Raw genomic sequence first — 18002 nt, forward strand, 5'->3', positions numbered from 1 at the left:
TTTTAACATACTGAGAAAAAGTTTGGAAAATTCGAACTTCTTGATTGACTTGGAATTCTTTAGAACAAGGATTGTCTTCCGAAATAAGAATTTAGGACAAATAAAATTCTTTGTACGTGAAGGTTTAGTAGAGGTCTTAAAATTATGAGCTGCTGACTGTTAAAACACTGTTACTGTTTCAACAAGAAACACCCTACGTGGGGTGGGGCGCCTGGGTAGCTCAGTTGGTTAAGCGTCTGACTTCGGCTCAGGTCATGATCTCGCGGTTCATGGGTTCGAGCCCCACATCGGGCTCTGTGCTGACAGCTCAGAGACTGAAACCTGCTTCAGATTCTGTGCCCCCCCCCCCCCACACCCTTCCCCCACTTGCACGTGCACGTTCTCTCTCTCTCAAAAATAAACATTAAAAAAAAAAAAAGAAAATAAAGAAACACCCTTCGTTATTTTCATCATTGAAACCTTAACCAAAACATTATATTTCCATCAGTCATTACTAAAATGGTTGTTGCTATTTAGATACCATGAAAATCCGCCCCCCCCCCCCCTTTTCATTGTGCATCTACTCTCCAGGCCTCATGTAGTGGGGCTTACAGATTATTTACATGCTCTAAGATTAGTTTTCAAGTCATAGAAGAAAAACACAGTGGGTAATAAATATTAATGAAATAGTTTAAAGGAAAGCAATGTGCTACTTTGAAAATAGCCTGAAAAAAAATGTAGACATGTATCGTTTGAAGACTCCTTACCAAGTGACAGGATAAGCTCTAATTTGTCCTTAGTTGGGTATAAATAAAACTCAGGATTTTTTTCTCATTTTCAATTTTTTTTATTTGAGAGAGAATGAATGAATGAATGAATGAATGAATCTTGAGCAGGCTCCACGCTCAGAGCAGAGCACAAAATGGATGGGGCTCCATCCCACGACCCTGGGATCATGACCTGAGCCAAAATCAGGAGTCTGATTCTCAACCGAGTGAGCCACCCAGGCACCCCTAGGATTTTTTTTTTTTTTTTTTGAGATTTTATTTTTAAGTAATCTCCACACCTAAGGTGGAGCTTGAACTTGGGACCCCAAGATCAAGAGTTGCACGCTCTACTGACTGAGTCAGCCAGGCACCCCAGGATTTTATCACTTGGAAAAAGTTGATGGTCTCTTTTTCTTGTTATTAAATATGAAGAAGATGCCTTCCTCATCCTTTGAAGTATTCAGAGTATTCAACATCCACATTTTTAGTGGGACTTGAGAAACATTTTAGTTTTGGGGTTTGACATTCTGCAGAATTAAACTAGAATATGAACTTTTGATGTTGTCTTCAGGGTACTCATGTATAATTAAGAATATTAAGACTTACCTAACCATTTAGGGAAAGTAGTTCTGAATTATAAGATTCAACCATTCAAGCATACAACATGGGTATTTTACAATGTTTTCATCTTATCATCATTCTTTCTTAGTTGCTGATGTATAGTCACAATGAGCGGATTAGGAGAAAACTCCTTGGATCCACTGGCCCCTGATTCACGAAAACGCAAATTGCCATGTGATACTCCAGCACAGGGGTAGGTCGTTTATTTCCTGATCCTTCACCAAGGTCTCCTCCCCCTACCATTATTTTTTTGACTTAAAACGAACATTTTAGCTTTCTGTTGTTTAAATTCTCAGGTAGATTTTTGTCTTTGCTTAAATAATATGATTTTGCTTTGAATTAAGTAGAATGGCACAGTGATCAGATAGACATCCTTATGATATAATAGAAATCTTATTGGTGATTCAGATAAAAGTGAGTTAGTCCAATAACTAACACTTTTGAGGTAGTGTGAAGCATTTCTTAGTGAAAGAGGTAGGTAGGAGTCAGGAATAGAGCATCAAGATTGTTGCAAATCAGATTACTCTTTAAATTCTTGTAAGAAGATGTTGTAAGTTGATATTTTGGCCTTCGTGAGGTTTCATCGTCCTTTTCCTGAATAAAGTTTGCAGTTTAAAAAATAGAAATCTAATGTTTCATGCAATGTTACGCTAGCCTTTTTAGTATTTGCCAAGGTCACTATGACTTGAGTTTTAATGTGATTCTTACAAAGTAAGAAATGGCTTATAAGCCTTATGTAAAACCTTGTCATTAATAAGTAGCTAACACTCTTTTTGTTATTATTTGTTGTTTTACTGTCTCTTTGATGTAAAGACTGTGTATCCTTATTTTCTGCATGATCAAACAGAGGCTAAGTGTCCCCAAGGCCACCAGGCTAACCAAAAGGTGGACTTGAATTTAGGTTTGCCTGAATTTCTGCTGTATTGTACTTCTTCTCCAAGATGAGTTTTTGATGGTTTCTATTGGCTAAATTTAATTTGCTTATGTATGAAGGTGCTGGTGATTCTGCTCCCGGCGTTTTTTTGTGATACGTACATTCATGGCCTTCTCTCCCCCCCCAATCTCTCTCAGTCTTACCTGCAGTGGTGAAAAGTGGAGACGGGAGCAGGAGAGTAAATATATTGAAGAACTGGCTGAACTTATATCTGCTAATCTTAGTGATATTGACAATTTCAATGTCAAACCAGATAAATGTGCAATTTTAAAGGAAACAGTAAGACAGATCCGTCAAATAAAAGAGCAAGGTAATACAAAGTAAGAAAAACACTCAAATCTTTTCAGAAGGAACTTGTTAACTATGTTTACATTTGCCTTTTTGCTACCTTGTTGCTCACGTGTGGGCTAGTGGGACCTGTCCTGTGTGGGATTGGACAAATGAGTTGGCCAACTTAGTACTCCTTGAGAAATAGTTAATAGAGCATTAGAAAGAGGCCAGTGTTCTCACCCTGTCCCATGTTAGTTGCCTTTCAGGAAGCCATGGGATAGTACATGTAGTAGTGAAAGAAAATTAAGGGTATCTTCTGCCCTCCCGGGTAACTCAAGTTTTAAGATTAAAAATTGCAGAATTGGTTTCTTATCAGGAAATGTTGTGTATGTGCATATGTATGCGTGTGCGTGCGTGCGTGCGTGTGTGTTCTGGGGACTGTTTGGAGGTGAATTTGATCTGTAACTGATATTTGTGATGTTTGTAGTATTGTCTTCTGTCTTTTCAGGAAAAGCCATTTCCAATGATGATGATGTTCAGAAAGCCGATGTATCTTCTACGGGGCAGGGAGTAATTGATAAAGATTCCTTAGGGCCACTTTTACTTCAGGCAAGTACATTATACTCGTGAGGAATTTTTAAGACTTAAGAATCTGCTTTTTGTGACGTGCTTTAAACATTGTTTTGCAAGTAGTTGTCCTCAATAGGTATGATTCGCCTATAGCATGTTTCTCTCGCTGTAAAGCAGGAGACGGGAACAGAGAGGAGGCTCTTCATAAAGTGCAACTGTTAACTTGTTTTTGTTTCAACTAGTTCACTTCAAGTACTTCTCAGTTGCTCGGTTCAGTTCTTCTTTGTAAATTCTCACTAGGGAGTGGGGTGGCTCCTGTAGCTTGATTTCGTATCAAATGGAAAACCAGGAAGTGCTAAGGATATTTCATTTTTAAAAACTCTTTTCAAGATGTAATTCTTCAAATATTGGAGTAGACATTCATTCAGATTTTATGTTGGCTGTATCTATCTTTTTTCCCTCAAATTCTTTTTATTTTAATTCTTTAAATACAATCCTATAGTAATTGTGCTGTGTGAATAGAAACAGCTGAGTGGTGGCTAATAGTTGTTTGCAGTGGTTGTTAAATCACTAGTAGTTGTAAAAAATTCTGTTTAGTGCTAAGGCTGGTGCCTTTGATTGGCCAAGACTGCCATGACAAAATATCACAGATTAGGTGGCTTAAACAACAGGAATTTATTTTTTAAAGTTCTGGAGGCTGGAAGTCCAAGGTCAAGGTATTGGCATGCTTGGTTTCTCCTGAACCCTCTCTGCTTAGCTTGTGGATGGTTGCCTTTTCCTTGTGTATTCACATGACCTTTTCTCTGTGTCTGTGCACCCCTTGTATCTGTCTTCTTCCATAGGAACATCAGTCCTATTGGATTGGAGCCCTAGTCTTATGACCTCATTTAACCGTAACCCCATAATCAGGGCCCTGTGTCCGAATATCCGCATATTATAGCCACATTGAGAGTTAGGGCTTCAACATGTGAATTTGGGTGGGGGAGACAGTTCAGTCCATAATAGCCCATATTAACCTATCCCACTTTAGGCATTGGACGGTTTCCTGTTTGTGGTGAATCGTGATGGAAACATTGTATTTGTGTCAGAAAATGTCACACAATACCTGCAATATAAGCAAGAAGACCTGGTTAACACAAGTGTCTACAGTATCTTGCATGAAGAAGACAGAAAGGATTTCCTTAAAAACTTACCGAAATCTACAGGTAGTCTTTTAATGTGTATTTCCTTTCTTAATTTTGTAAACACTAAAAAAAAAAGTTTATTTTTGAAGAAAGGGGGCAAGTTGGGGAGGGGCAGAGAGAGAAGGAGACAGAGGATCCGAAGCAGAGCACAGAGCGCCACGTGGGGCTCGAACTCATGAACTGTGAGATCATGACCTTGAGCCGAAGTTGGACGCTTAACTGACTGAGTCACCTAGGCACCCCTGAATTGCTAGCTTTTTAAAAAACTTTTTTCAATTTGTTTTCCAAAGTCAATGGAGTTGCCTGGACAAATGAGACCCAGAGACAAAAAAGCCATACTTTTAATTGCCGTATGCTGATGAAAACACCACATGATATTCTGGAAGACATCAACACTAATCCTGAACTGCGCCAGAGATATGAAACAATGCAGTGCTTTGCCCTGTCTCAGCCTCGAGCTATGATGGAGGAAGGGGAAGGTAAGATTGACCACATGTTTGAAATGTTTTTCAGACAGCAGCCAAATTTGTAGTTCTGTGATTTCCATTGTTGTATTCATTGACTGAATTCCATGTCCTTACTTGTCTATTTGAGAGATCTGTCCAAAAGTTAAATGTAATCCTTACCTGGTTGAATTTGTATTGTAGATTTGCAATCCTGTATGATCTGTGTAGCACGTCGCATTACTACAGGCGAAAGAGCGTTTCCCTCAAACCCCGAGAGCTTTATTACTAGACATGATCTTTCAGGTAAAAACTTTGTGTATGTGTGTATATACATTTTGTTCATTTGAGAGTTATTATGAAAGTTAACTATTTTTGCAGCCTGCATGCTCATGTAAAAGTACCTATACCCACTGTAGTGAATGCTTTGCATAGATTATTTCTTACGTTTCTTTTTTTTTTTTTTTTTGAAATTTATTTATTTTGAGAGAGAGAGAGAGCACGCGGGCGAGGGGCAGAGAGAGGGAGAGACAGAATCCCAAGCAGGCTCTCCACGGTCAGCGCAGAGCCCAAGTGGGGCACAAACTCAAACTGTGAGCCGAGACCAGGAGTCAGATGCTCAACCGAATGAGCCACCCAGCACCCCCATTTCTTATGTTGCTTATGCAACTCTTAAGATTCAGTAAAACCCTTGGCATTTGAGTTGGGTGTATTTGACAGTTAAACTCCCTCAAATAAACAAATAAAAAATAAATGTAGAGACACCTAGCTTTCTCTCCCAGTAGCATTTGAAATCAGTGTATTTCTTTTCTCTAACTTCAAACCCATTTTTCATAAACAAGTTTTCAAAAATACGATAATTTAAGAATTACTGGGAGTAATTTTTGATATCAACATGAGCTTCAGACTTGGTCTGCCCTTTTTTGACTATGGGAATAAAGACTTAAAGCCAGTATAAGTGATCAAGCACATAATGAAATGAAATGTAGTTGCATTATTATCTGTATTCACCTTCAGGATTGCTCATGCGATCATCTAACCCTAAATGGTGATGTCAAGGCTTGTCTTGTAGGTGCCATCCCAGAGATGAGGGAGCAGGTCGGGCGGCAGAGATTGAGTTCCTTGTCCAGCATTAGATCCTGGGTGGTAAAGAATTTGCAGTTGGGTCTGCCTGATGTCAAAGCCTGTACTGTTTGCTTTGTGTGCACCTTGTGGACCTGCAATAAGTAATTTGATAACATGGAATAGGTTTAAATATACATGGGGTGCCTGGGTGGTGGCCCAGTCAGTTCAGCATCCAACTTTGGCTCAAGTCACGATCTCGTGGTTCGTGAGTTCGAGCCCCACATCAGGTTCTGCCAGTGGAGCCTGCTTGGGATTCTCCCTCCCTCCCTCCCTCCGTCTGTCTGTCTGTCTGTCTCTCTCTCTCTCTCTCTCTCTCTCTCTCCACCCCCCTCTCTACCCCTGCCCTGTGCACACACTCTCTCTATCCCTCTCAAAAATAAACTTGAAAAAATTTAAATATACGTAATATACCTATAGCTATTACATGTGTATATATATGTATATGTTACGTACACATACATACATAACAGTATTCTACTCTTAAAAAAAAAAAGCTATTTTTATAGTTTTCAGTCATTTTATGCCAGGCTCAGTTGCCTGTCTTGAAGCTGCTTGAGATTAATTTCCACAGATGAAAAAAATAGCAAAAAAAGCTTTTTTGTATACTTAATTGACAGTCTGTTTACACTGATAAATATTATCTTACATAGGAAAAATTTTTTCTTTATTAACTTACTTTGAGATAATCAAACCTGGTGACAGAAATTTTTATGTGAATTTTTACCTTCTAGAGTGGTTCTTACTCTGTACCTATTATGTTTTGGCAGGCTGAATTTTCTCCGTGAATAACAATATTTCACATTTTATAGCTGAAAATACTAAATAGAACATCTTTACTCAAGCAATTTAGTGAATAGAACCTTTAAAATTATCTCATTAATGTCTCCTCTTATTATAAAAGGTAGAAGTTACCAGGCAGGCAAAGTGAAATCCTTTTGTCTGGTTCACATCTGAGAGCCATCTCACCATAGCCAGCATTTTCTAGTTTCTGTCTCTCCTTTCATAGGAGGTTTCTTGCCCTCCACAGAATACTTCTTTTGGACTCTGGAGAGATTTTATTCTCTGTCCCAGATGTGAACTTTTTCTGAGCATCTATTTTGTATTTGTCATCTGGGTGTCAGAGCTGAGCTCAGAGAAGGGGTTGAGGATAGGCCATCTTTATTCTGGGCACAGCACGCAAACGTTTACTCTTCCCTGCAGTGCATTTGTCACTTCTCCCTAGGTGGGATCTCCCCCCCCCCCCCCCCCCGTTACTAAGATTTTTTTTAATATGTCATGAAGGGTCCGGATTTTACACAGATTCTTAACTGGGGACTCTGTCCATGAGCTCATCCACCGTTAGTACCTTTCTCATCCCCAGCAGCTTTTTCAGAACCATATTACGCCGTGTGTTTTCCCAATCCAAACCTGATTTTCTTCAGCATTTTTACTTTTCCGACAAACACATCATGGACAGGGTAAATAGATTGGAAAGCCTTTTCTGTATCTTTCCCAGGCTGTCAGAGATCAGGTCATTAACCACTCCTTTTAAGTCATTTGTCTGCCCCTCTTGGGTCAGGATTTCCATCACCTTCCCAATTTGGTGGGCCTGTTTGTGCCAAGCATAAGAGGTTGTCTGGGTCTGAGTATTGCCTTTTCAGTAAGGCATATGTGGAACAGGCAAAATAACCATTGATTTCTTGATACCAACATGAGCTTTCAGTCATAGTCTGGCACTTTTTGCCGTGGAGCATATTTTGTCTTGGGCATCCGTGTCCCGAATGTTGATCACACGGTTTTTGCCCAGGGCATCCTCAGTAATTATTTCGAACTTTTAAAATGTGACGTCAACATTCTGGGGACCAGTAAGGCTCACTTCAGAAGCGCAGTTCTTGAGGCCATCAGAGACCATTGTGTCCGTCGACAGAGTTCTTATGACTGATGTTTTCTGAACATTCCTTTCACTGAACATAGCGGGTGCTTTCTCCTCATATGGCTCTTTCTTCGACAATGGATCGACTATTTTCTTCTTGGCTCCTTTTGCCACATTTTGTTAGGTGTTTATTCTTGCCAATGTTTATTCTTGTCCTAATACTGCTCAGAAAGTGTTGAAAGGCCTAGCCATTTTTTTTAAAGGGCCATCTTCATAAAACCTTTAATTTTGTAGTGTTTTTGAGTTGTATAAATTTTGTCTCTCTAGTGTATTTGATGTTAAACAAAAGTTGTCAGAAACTTCCAGACTGGTAGAAATGAGTATTTGGTTAACCTTCCTGTTTAGATTTTAAGTGTCCAAAGATGCAGTCACCTCCCAGATGAAAAGAATTGTCCCTGCTAGCTGTGTAGGTAGGTATTTTCATAGCTGCAGGGACAGACCATCTTCAAAAGAACAATTTTACTGGTAGGTGTTGTTTTTTTCCTTTAAGTGAAAACGAACCTAAGGCTATCTGGCCATGTTCTATTCTGTACATTCAGAAAGTGAAAGGAGTTCTGTGATACTCTGTACAGGAGGACATTTAATGTAAGAATGTCCTGCAGGACTGTGTCCTGAAAATATATCCAGACTGTATCTGGATATAGCAGAGTAAGCAGAGCAAAGATTTGGTGTCTTTATTTGAATCTTCAGAGCTAAGCCACGCAGTCAGCGTGCAACCAGTAAATACTTGTGGGTTGGATTTAACTCTTTATTTTCTGTTTAATAGGAAAAGTTGTCAATATAGATACAAATTCACTGAGATCTTCCATGAGGCCTGGCTTTGAAGATATTATCCGAAGGTGTATCCAGAGATTTTTTAGTCTTAATGATGGTCAGTCATGGTCCCAGAAACGTCACTATCAAGAAGGTAAAGAATTTTGAGGTTGATTCTTGGCCTCGTTTGTTTTTGTGTTTGTATATAGCATACAGTACGTACATGGCTGTAGTTGCTGTTCTGTGCATGTGGGGCAGGAATTCTTTTAGCCTGCTTGTAATTTTGGTGCAGGTCCAGTCTTTTCCCTGGATTTTGAAAATGTGGCACTTGAAGTATATTTCCTTTCTCTCCTCTCTTACATGTGTCTGTTTTGCCAACTGTAGTCGCTGGTAATGGTGTATTTTCCCCAACAGCTTATATCCATGGCCATGCAGAAACCCCGGTGTATAGATTCTCATTGGCCGACGGAACCATAGTGACTGCACAAACCAAAAGCAAACTCTTCCGAAACCCTGTCACGAATGATCGGCACGGCTTTGTCTCGACCCACTTTCTTCAGAGGTAATGATAGATTCCTGCATCTCCTCACATTAAATGCAGCGCTGTTCTCAGGGTGCCTTATTATTAATGTAAAAAGCAAGATTTAATAGAAAAAGCAGAGCCTTTGGATTTGCTGAAGTGAGTTTAAATTCCTGGGTTATGATATATTTTTTAAGGTTATATTTGTATGTGAAAATGAGGATTTGCTCATGAGTTACTTCCTGGGAAAGCTGGGGAATGGGAAGGCCTAATGGATAAAAGAACTATCTACTGTGACTACCACTGTTCCCTTTCATTTCTGGTGACGTGTTACATTGCTTCCAGGGATTGCATTTAAAATTTGAAAGTAGACTCCAAGCAAAACTGAGAGTTTCTCTTGTTGTTGCTGGTGGTAAATGAGCAACACATGGAAAAGCAGGATATTTACCCATTAACGATCTTGCATAATTTGCAGGTACCTCCAGGTCAGCCCCTAGATGTGTGGCGACTCTAGTGAAGTCCCGCCGAGATTCCAGTTAATGTAACTGTTGGTCCTCAGTGCTGTGGTGGTGGTCACTCCTAGATTTTGTGGCATATTAAAAAGTATTTCACTGGGCTCGTCATAACTGATCAATATTTAGGTTGGAATTGGTACTAAGTGTTGGAATGGTGCCTAGGAAGTGAAGTTCGTGGCACTTCATCATTAAAAAATAATCTTGAGTGTTTTAATGCATGCTTGTAGTGTTTAAAAAAAAATGTTTTTTTAATGTTTATTTCTGAGAGAGAGACCGAGCGTGAGTGGGGGAGGGGCAGAGAGAGAGGGAGACACAGAGTCTGAAGCAGGCCCTAGGCTCTGAGCTGTCAGCACAGAGCCCGATGCGGGGCGGGAGCTCACAAACCGTGAGATCATGGCCTGAGCCAAAGTTGGTTGCTGAACCGACTGAACCGCCCAGGCACCCCACGTGCTTGTAATATTTTTAAAAAAATTTTTTTTAATGTTTATTTCTGAGACAGAGACCGAGCATGAGTGGGGGAGGGGCAGAGAGAGAGGGAGACACAGAATCCGAAGCAGGCTCCAGGCTCTCAGCGGTCTGCACAGAGCCCGACGCGGGGCTCGAACTCACGGACCACGAGATCATGACCTGAGCTGCAGTCGGACATTTAACCGACTGAGCCACCCAGGCACCCTGCATGCTTGTAATATTTTAGTGAAGGTTTGTCTTCTTTCTTTGCAGGGAACAGAATGGGTATAGACCAAACACGAATCCTGTTGGACAAGGCATTAGACCTCCAGCAGCTGGATGCAACAGTTCGGTAGGCGGCATGAGCATGTCGCCAAACCAAGGCTTACAGATGCTAAGCGGCAGGCCCTATGGCTCGGCCGACCCCAGCTCCACCGGGCAGATGAGTGGGCCCAGGTATGGGGCTTCCAGCACCATAGCTTCAATGAACGCTGGGCCAGGCATGCAGTCCCCATCTTCCTATCAGAATAGCACCTATGGTCTCAACATGAGTAGCCCCCCACACGGGAGCCCTGGCCTCGGCTCCAACCAGCAGAACATCATGATTTCTCCTCGTAATCGTGGGAGTCCAAAGATGGCCTCACACCAGTTTTCTCCTGTTGCAGGTATTTGTGTTGGCATTTCCGTTTCTTTATTTTTTACTCTTCAGTAGTCCTTCTCTTTTTATTCTGTTGCAATTCTTGTAAAGTCAGTTCATTTTCTAATAGAGTTAAGTGGCATTTTGTTATAGCATCTGATAGTCTAATTCTTGCCTTAATTGTTCTCCACATCCAGGTGTGCACTCGCCCATGGGATCTTCTGGAAATACTGGGAGCCACAGCTTTTCTAGTAGCTCTCTGAGTGCTCTTCAAGCTATCAGTGAGGGTGTGGGGACTTCTCTTTTATCCACTCTGTCTTCACCAGGCCCCAAACTGGATAACTCTCCCAATATGAATATAAGCCAGCCAAGTAAAGTGAACAGTCAGGATTCCAAGAGTCCCCTGGGCTTGTATTGTGATCAGAATCCAGTGGAGAGTTCAGTGTGTCAGTCAAATAGCAGGGATCACCTCAGTGACAAAGAAAGTAAGGAGAGCAGTATCGAAGGGTCAGAGAATCAGAGGGGTCCTCTGGAAAGCAAAGGTCATAAAAAATTACTGCAGTTACTTACCTGTTCTTCTGATGATCGGGGTCATTCCTCTTTGACCAACTCCCCCCTGGATTCAGGTTGTAAAGACTCTTCCATTAGCGTCACCAGCCCCTCTGGGGTGTCTTCTTCGACCTCTGGAGGAGTGTCCTCCACATCCAATATGCACGGGTCACTGCTGCAGGAGAAACACCGGATCCTGCACAAGTTGCTGCAGAATGGGAATTCACCCGCAGAAGTAGCCAAGATTACCGCAGAAGCCACGGGGAAAGACACCGGTAGTGCAGCGTCTGGTGTGGAAGGAAGCATCAAGCAGGAGCAACTGAGTCCTAAGAAGAAGGAGAATAATGCACTTCTGAGATACCTGCTGGACAGGGATGATCCCAGTGATCCGCTCTCTAAAGCCCTGCAGCCCAAAGTGGAAGGAGTGGACAATAAAGGGAGTCAGCGCAGCAGCTCCACCGTTCCTAGCTCGAGTCAGGAGAAAGACTCTAAAACTAAGACCGAAACAAATGAAGAGGTAATTTGTTCTGTTTTCCAGCTTAGCCATTGTGGTTAATCCTTGCATTTCTGTGTTAGAAAGACAGTGTGTTACGTGCAAAACCCTATCTTCTATTTTAGGTTTATGTGATGGAAGTTATTCTTGAGCTGTCGGTTCTTTGTAATTCTTTCGGGCATCGTGAAGTGTAATGTGACGCAGTTTGGAAAGAACCAGATGTGGGTGTTTTAAAATGTGACTATAACTTGAACCAGTTGGTAGAGAATTTGAAAATTTTCATGGAGGTTTTGTTGTTGGAATGAGAAGGTTGGGTCATGTAATGGTATAGTAGAAAGAAATGGGGGGAAAAACTTAACACGTTAAGTAACAGAATTTTGATTTTTACCTAAAATCATGTTTCCCTCTGTACATGATCTCATTCCATATAAGCGTTCGTCAAACTCTGACTCCTCTTGGGAGGTGTTAATATGCACCTGAGAAAATTAAGGTCTTGGGGAAGTCTTGCTGTTAGGATGTCTATTTAATTTTTGTTGAACCTAGTGCTCCAAATTTATGGACCAAGAGCTCTTTTTATTTATTTTTTTTATTTTATTAAAAAATTTTGTTTAATGTTTATTTATATTTGAGAGATAGAGACAGAGTGTGAACAGGGGAGGGATAGAGAGAGAAGGAGACAGAATGTGAAGCAGGCTTCAGACTGTGAACTGTCAGCACAGAGCCTGACGCGGGGCTTGAACCCATAAACCTCGAGATCATGACCTGAGCCGAAGTCAGATGCTTAACTGACTGAGCCACCCAGGCTGCCCCAGAGCCCTTTTTAAAGCATGCCTGTGAATCTTTTGTCGAATGTCAGCTTGTTGCCTTTGTTACTAATCATACTTGTTTTGGAAGGTATGTATAGAGGCAGGCCTCTCTGTCAGCCGATGATCCTGAGTAACACTAGCTCGAAAATACCTACGGTTTGAGAATTAAAGTTCCAGTGCAGATTTAAAAATGCCCCTGTTGAAAGCACTTCCAAACCCAGAGATTTCTTTCAGTAGTTAAAACTATTCTTCATTTCAAGGAAGAAGATTTAGGGTGGGGGTCTAAGTAAGCTAGCCTTTAAGTTGGGCGTTATCATTTCCGGTAACTTGTATTTTACTTGTTCCCGTTTCATTTGTGTTCTTCTGATGAATGTGTATGCATGTATATCTAGTAGTGCACACAGGTTAATTAAAAAAAACCTTCCCCCCCCCCCCCCAGGGATCTGGAGATTTGGATAATCTAGATGCTATTCTTGGTGATCTGACTAGTTCTGACTTCTACAATAATTCCGTATCCACAAATGGTAGTAATCTTGGAACCAAGCAGCAGATGTTTCAGGGAACTAATTCTCTGGGTAAGAAAGAACTAGGTTTTATTCTTGCTGCCTTTTTAACGTTTCTTCGCACTTGTATGTATAGTTAACCCTTGAACAACACAGGTTTGAACAGCACATGTTTATTTACACACGTGTATTTTTTAAAAATAAATACAGTACAGTACTATAAACATTTTCTCATGGTTTTCTTAATGTTTTCTCCATTTTATTATGAGAGTGCAGTATATAATACATATGACATACAAAATATGTGTTAATTGACTTATCAAAGTCTTTTGGTCAAAGTAGATAATTAGTAGTAAGTTTTTGGGGAATCAGAAGTTGTATGGATTTTTTACTGTGTTGGGGGCTCGGTGCCCCTAAGCCCTGTGTTGTTCAAGAGTCAGCTGTGCTCTTACACTAAGATTGGAATCTAAGCATTTTTTTTTAAGAGAAAGAGGGCAAGCATGTGTGTGTGCGAGCAGTGAGGAGGGGCAGAGAGAGAATCTTAAGCAGCTTTATGCTCAGTGTGACGCAGGGCTCAATGTCATGACCCCGAGGTCATGGCCTGAGTTGATGTCAAGACACTCAACCAACTGAGCCACCCAGGTGCCCCTAATTAGCATTTGTAAACTTTAAAATGCATACTCTACCTCTCAGCTTTGAATACTAATTCAGAGTGCATATGTTTTAAAAAGCTTTCTGGACGTTTTCCTATTTTTAAAAATTCCCTGTTTCTAATTAATATACCAGTAATCCTGGAACTTTTAGGAAAATGTTCATCATTGGTTGCTCCAGATGAGTACCAGGTACCTGAGCATCTATTTTTGTGAGGCATAGAGACTTAAATTAAAAAGCAACTAAAACTGTAGATAGAAGCCTGTCCTGAGACATTTCTGGAACCTGGTTATCTAGCTGGGAGACTTCTTTAGTGTTTGCTGATTCTCCCTCGGCCTCTCTTCCACAGCTATGTGGTTTCCTCACTCATCAGTTTAACGAGGGCATATTACAGGTATCGATCAAAAAAGAGTAATTCACAGTTATCAGGAATGGTGATTATTCATTTTCGATGGCACTATTTCCTAAACTAAAATGGAAAGATCAATCAGATGGATTGGAAACAGTAAAAAGTTAGGAGATTTTGTATTTCATTCCTTGTTTGACTAGAGGGCAACTTACCTGGTTATATTTAATTATAAAATTTTAAACAGAATCCACTTAAGAAGTTCCCTTAGGGAAGAACCTCTGGCAGTTTGAATGTTGCTAGCAGTTGTAATATTAAGCGAAGCGGAACACAAATGACCGTATCAGGCCGCAGAACGATGCCCTAGTACAGCAGCCAGTGCTGGGACTCTTGTTTTCTACTGGATTTGGAATACGGGGTTTTTGTCTTCTTCTTCTTCTTTGCGCGCGCGTGTGTTTAGTGTTTATTTTAGTAAGGGAAAGTTTTGTGTGGGTGGTATTGGTATTGATGTGTTGTCCTTGATTACTTATGTACTGAATTGTCAGAGGACATTTTGTATTGTGTATCTGTGTTTCAGCAGGTTTGAGGAGCCCACAGTCTGTGCAGTCCATTCGTCCTCCGTATAACCGAGCGGTGTCTCTAGATAGCCCTGTTTCTGTTGGCTCGAGTCCTCCAGTAAAGAATATCAGTGCTTTCCCCATGTTACCAAAGCAGCCCATGTTGGGTGGGAATCCAAGAATGATGGATAGTCAGGAAAATTATGGCTCAACTATGGGTATGTTATTTCTAATAAGTATTTATGATTAAACTTTTGGGAAAAGCAAATTTAGAATACTTAAAGCCATTTAAATAATTGGGATTAAGTAATAGGTTTATGAGTAACAGTAGCACAGTAGTTCTTTCATAAGTCTCCTTAATTTATTCTGTGGCTTGGTTATTTAAGCTCTTTAAAAAATATTTATTTATTTTGAGAGAAAGCGAGAGAGAGACAGAGAGATTATGAGAATGTGTGCATGCGAGACACGAGCGAGTGGGGGAGGGGCAGAGAGAGGGAGAGAGAGGATTCCAAGCAGGTTCTGTGCTGACAGCACAGATCCCGATGTGGGGCTCGATCCCATGAACTATGAGATCATGACCTGAGCTGAAATTCGCCTAATGCTTAACCGAACGAGCCACCCGGGCGCCCCTGGCTATTTAAACTCTTAAGGAAGCTTTCGGTCTGAGACCTTTTCTAACTTGTAATGAATACATGGCAACAGTTTCCCATCAAAAAATGTCTTTATTTATTTACTTATTTTTTCAAAGTTTAATTTTAATTTTTTTTTTTTTAACGTTTATTCATTTTTGAGACAGAGAGAGACAGAGCATGAACGAGGGAGGGGCAGAGAAAGACAGGGAGACACAGAATCGGAAGCAGGCTCCAGGCTCTGAGCCATCAGCCCAGAGCCCGACGTGGGGCTCGAACTCACGGACCGTGAGATCGTGACCTCAGCTGAAGTCGGACGCTTAACCCACTGAGCCACCCAGGCTCCCCTCAAAAAACGTCTTTAAAAAAATAGTCTTCATAGTTGGCCAGTCCTATTTTTAGGATGACAAAGCTTTTATTTTATTTTTATTTTTGGTTAAGTTCATGTGTAATGACGGTACTTACATAGCAAGGATTTCATGATAATCTGGAAAAGACGTAATCATTTCTACCTGTTTTAGGTGGACCAAACAGAAATGTGACTGTGAATCCGACTGCTTCCTCGGGAGACTGGGGCTTGCCAAGCTCAAAGACGAGCAGAATGGAGCCTTTGAGTTCAAACTCCGTGGGAAGACCAGGAGCGGATTACAACGCTTCTTTACCCAGACCTGCAGTGAGCGGCCCGATGCCCACATTGCCCCTCCGGTCCGCTGGCATCCCAGGTGCGAGGCCGGCGTTGCCGCCACAGCAGCCACCACAGCAGCAGATGCTTCAAATGCGTAAGCGTCCCCTTCGCCAAAAGAGAAAGAGAGATGACACGGGGCGGTGTTTGCCCTTGCCTTCTTTGAAAATGCATCCCCTCTTTTTCCTCCACCAGGGCCTGGTGAAATTCCCATGGGAATGGGGGTCAGTCCGTATGGCCAGGCAGCACCGTCCAACCAGCCGGGTTCCTGGCCAGATGGCATGTTGTCCGTGGAACAAGGCTCTCATGGGACTCCAAATAGGTGAGGCTTTACTATGTGACTCTGTAGAAGATGTTAGCATTGGATTATCTAGAAAATGCTCAGAGCACAGGAGCAAACCTGAAAGAGAATGAGAAAAACTCACTGTGACCGAGGTGCCTGGTTGCCACCTGGGCATTTCAGGGATGCTGGTGAAAGTGCACCACAGCAGATTGTGTGTCTTCTGGTTTCGTTTAGCTTGATCAGTTACTCATTTGCATGAAAGAAGCCACCTGTCAGTGTCAGCTCTGCCTTCAGTTCTGCAGTAAAGAAAAAATGGCTTGATCTGCTGGGGGGACAGTGGTGTAGCTTTGTGCGTTCATTAGCTTCAGTGCTTCTCTACCCAGTGGAGAACGAACAGCCTCGCCACAGAATTTTTCCTGAGGCAGAATGAGTATCTAGGTCCACGCCCTTCTGATGTGTCGGAGGGCCGTGGCACCTTATTGTGGGTAAATGGAACTTGTATTGTACTTGTTAACACGTGAGCTCTGTGGCCACGGGGAACAAAAAGTTATTTTGGCAGGTCCCAGGCTCAGTTTGCTGATGGTTGAACATTTGTGTTTTTTTCTTTTTGTCTAGTCCTTTGTGGGTTACTTCAACTTAACAAATATCATAACCATGACCACCTCTGTTCTTGTATGATCTTGAGAATAGCACCCTGTTCCATCCTCTTCAACCTCTGCTGTCCCCTAAATGTGTAGGGATCTAGCAGTTACATTTGGTGGTGGGAGTGTGTGCTAGGCATGTGTAAGCTAGATGTGGTAACTGTAGATGGCCTGGCGGAAGGTTAAAATTGTGGGCCTTCAATTTAAGTTGGTGACATTTGCTCTTCTCTCTTAACCAACCAAGTTGGTTTATTGTTTCTACTTGTAATAATTAAGGTATTACTGTATATTAAAAACGTGTGTGGTTAGAGAAAGAGAGAGAGAGAGAGAGAGAGAGGGAGAGAGAGAGAGGGAGAGAGAGAGAGTGTCAGTAAGAGGAAAAGCACCACTGGCATTGATTGCAAGTCTCTGTTTAGGCCACTTCTTAGGAATTCCCTGGATGATCTTCTTGGGCCACCTTCTAACCTGGAAGGGCAGAGTGATGAACGAGCGTTGTTGGACCAGCTACACACTCTCTTGAGCAACACAGATGCCACAGGCTTGGAAGAAATTGACAGAGCTCTGGGCATCCCTGAACTTGTGAATCAAGTAGGTAGCATTAACATGGAAATGGAAGTGTGTATGTGCACACGTGTGTGCATACATTCATGAAGCCATGCACAAGAATGCCTGTATGTGTATCTTTCCGATCACTTGTGTTACCTCACTGTGTTCATGGAGAGTGATGATTGGAGTTCCTAACCCTCACAAGCACTGTGCTGTGGCCCACGTGGATGAAGACACACACAGTGTGGACAAGCAAGTGGTGAAACAGATACAGAGCATGATTATTCTTTTAAATCTTTTTCAGTCTGTTGGGCAACAAAGGTGCTTGTTTTATTTATTTTTTTAAAGATTTGAGTAACCTGTACACCCACCGTGAATTTTGAACTGAAAACCCTAAGATCAAGAGTGTCATACTGTACCAACTAAGCCAGCCAGGTGCCCCAAAGATGTTTGTCTTAAATTGTATTTTGTTGATTGCAAGATAGAACATATTTTATGTTTTTTTTTTATATGTGTTTTAAAAATAGTTTTCTGATGGAGTTTTTCTTGATATGCAACAGTATGTTATTTATGTAGGTTTACTTATTGATTTATTGATTCTTTCATTTAACAAATATTTACTTTCTATATGCCAGTTAG

The 18002-nt window shown here is 41.4% G+C and overlaps 1 protein-coding gene across 5 annotated transcripts in view; it reads left to right on the top strand.

Annotated features, from left to right (window-relative positions):
- Positions 1 to 18002, top strand: part of NCOA3 (nuclear receptor coactivator 3) — a 143570-nt gene that overhangs the window by 109580 nt on the left and 15988 nt on the right. For 2 of the 5 annotated variants that reach the window (XM_058685878.1, XM_058685879.1), the window contains exons 1-12: positions 3807 to 4346; positions 4616 to 4804; positions 4973 to 5074; positions 8572 to 8712; positions 8973 to 9120; positions 10314 to 10705; positions 10875 to 11743; positions 12965 to 13100; positions 14603 to 14800; positions 15733 to 15990; positions 16089 to 16215; positions 17234 to 17405. In XM_058685878.1, the coding sequence (XP_058541861.1) occupies positions 4678 to 4804; positions 4973 to 5074; positions 8572 to 8712; positions 8973 to 9120; positions 10314 to 10705; positions 10875 to 11743; positions 12965 to 13100; positions 14603 to 14800; positions 15733 to 15990; positions 16089 to 16215; positions 17234 to 17405 (2670 nt within the window). In that variant the 5' untranslated portion in view covers positions 3807 to 4346; positions 4616 to 4677. Of the gene's footprint in view, positions 1 to 1455; positions 1561 to 2438; positions 2612 to 3079; positions 3181 to 3806; positions 4347 to 4615; positions 4805 to 4972; positions 5075 to 8571; positions 8713 to 8972; positions 9121 to 10313; positions 10706 to 10874; positions 11744 to 12964; positions 13101 to 14602; positions 14801 to 15732; positions 15991 to 16088; positions 16216 to 17233; positions 17406 to 18002 lie in introns of those variants that run through there. The other 3 variants (XM_058685876.1, XM_058685877.1, XM_058685880.1) reach the window with 2 other exon arrangements.

This window comes from Neofelis nebulosa, chromosome 9 (genome assembly GCF_028018385.1).
Source record: "Neofelis nebulosa isolate mNeoNeb1 chromosome 9, mNeoNeb1.pri, whole genome shotgun sequence".
NCBI classification, from domain to species: domain Eukaryota; kingdom Metazoa; phylum Chordata; class Mammalia; order Carnivora; family Felidae; genus Neofelis; species Neofelis nebulosa.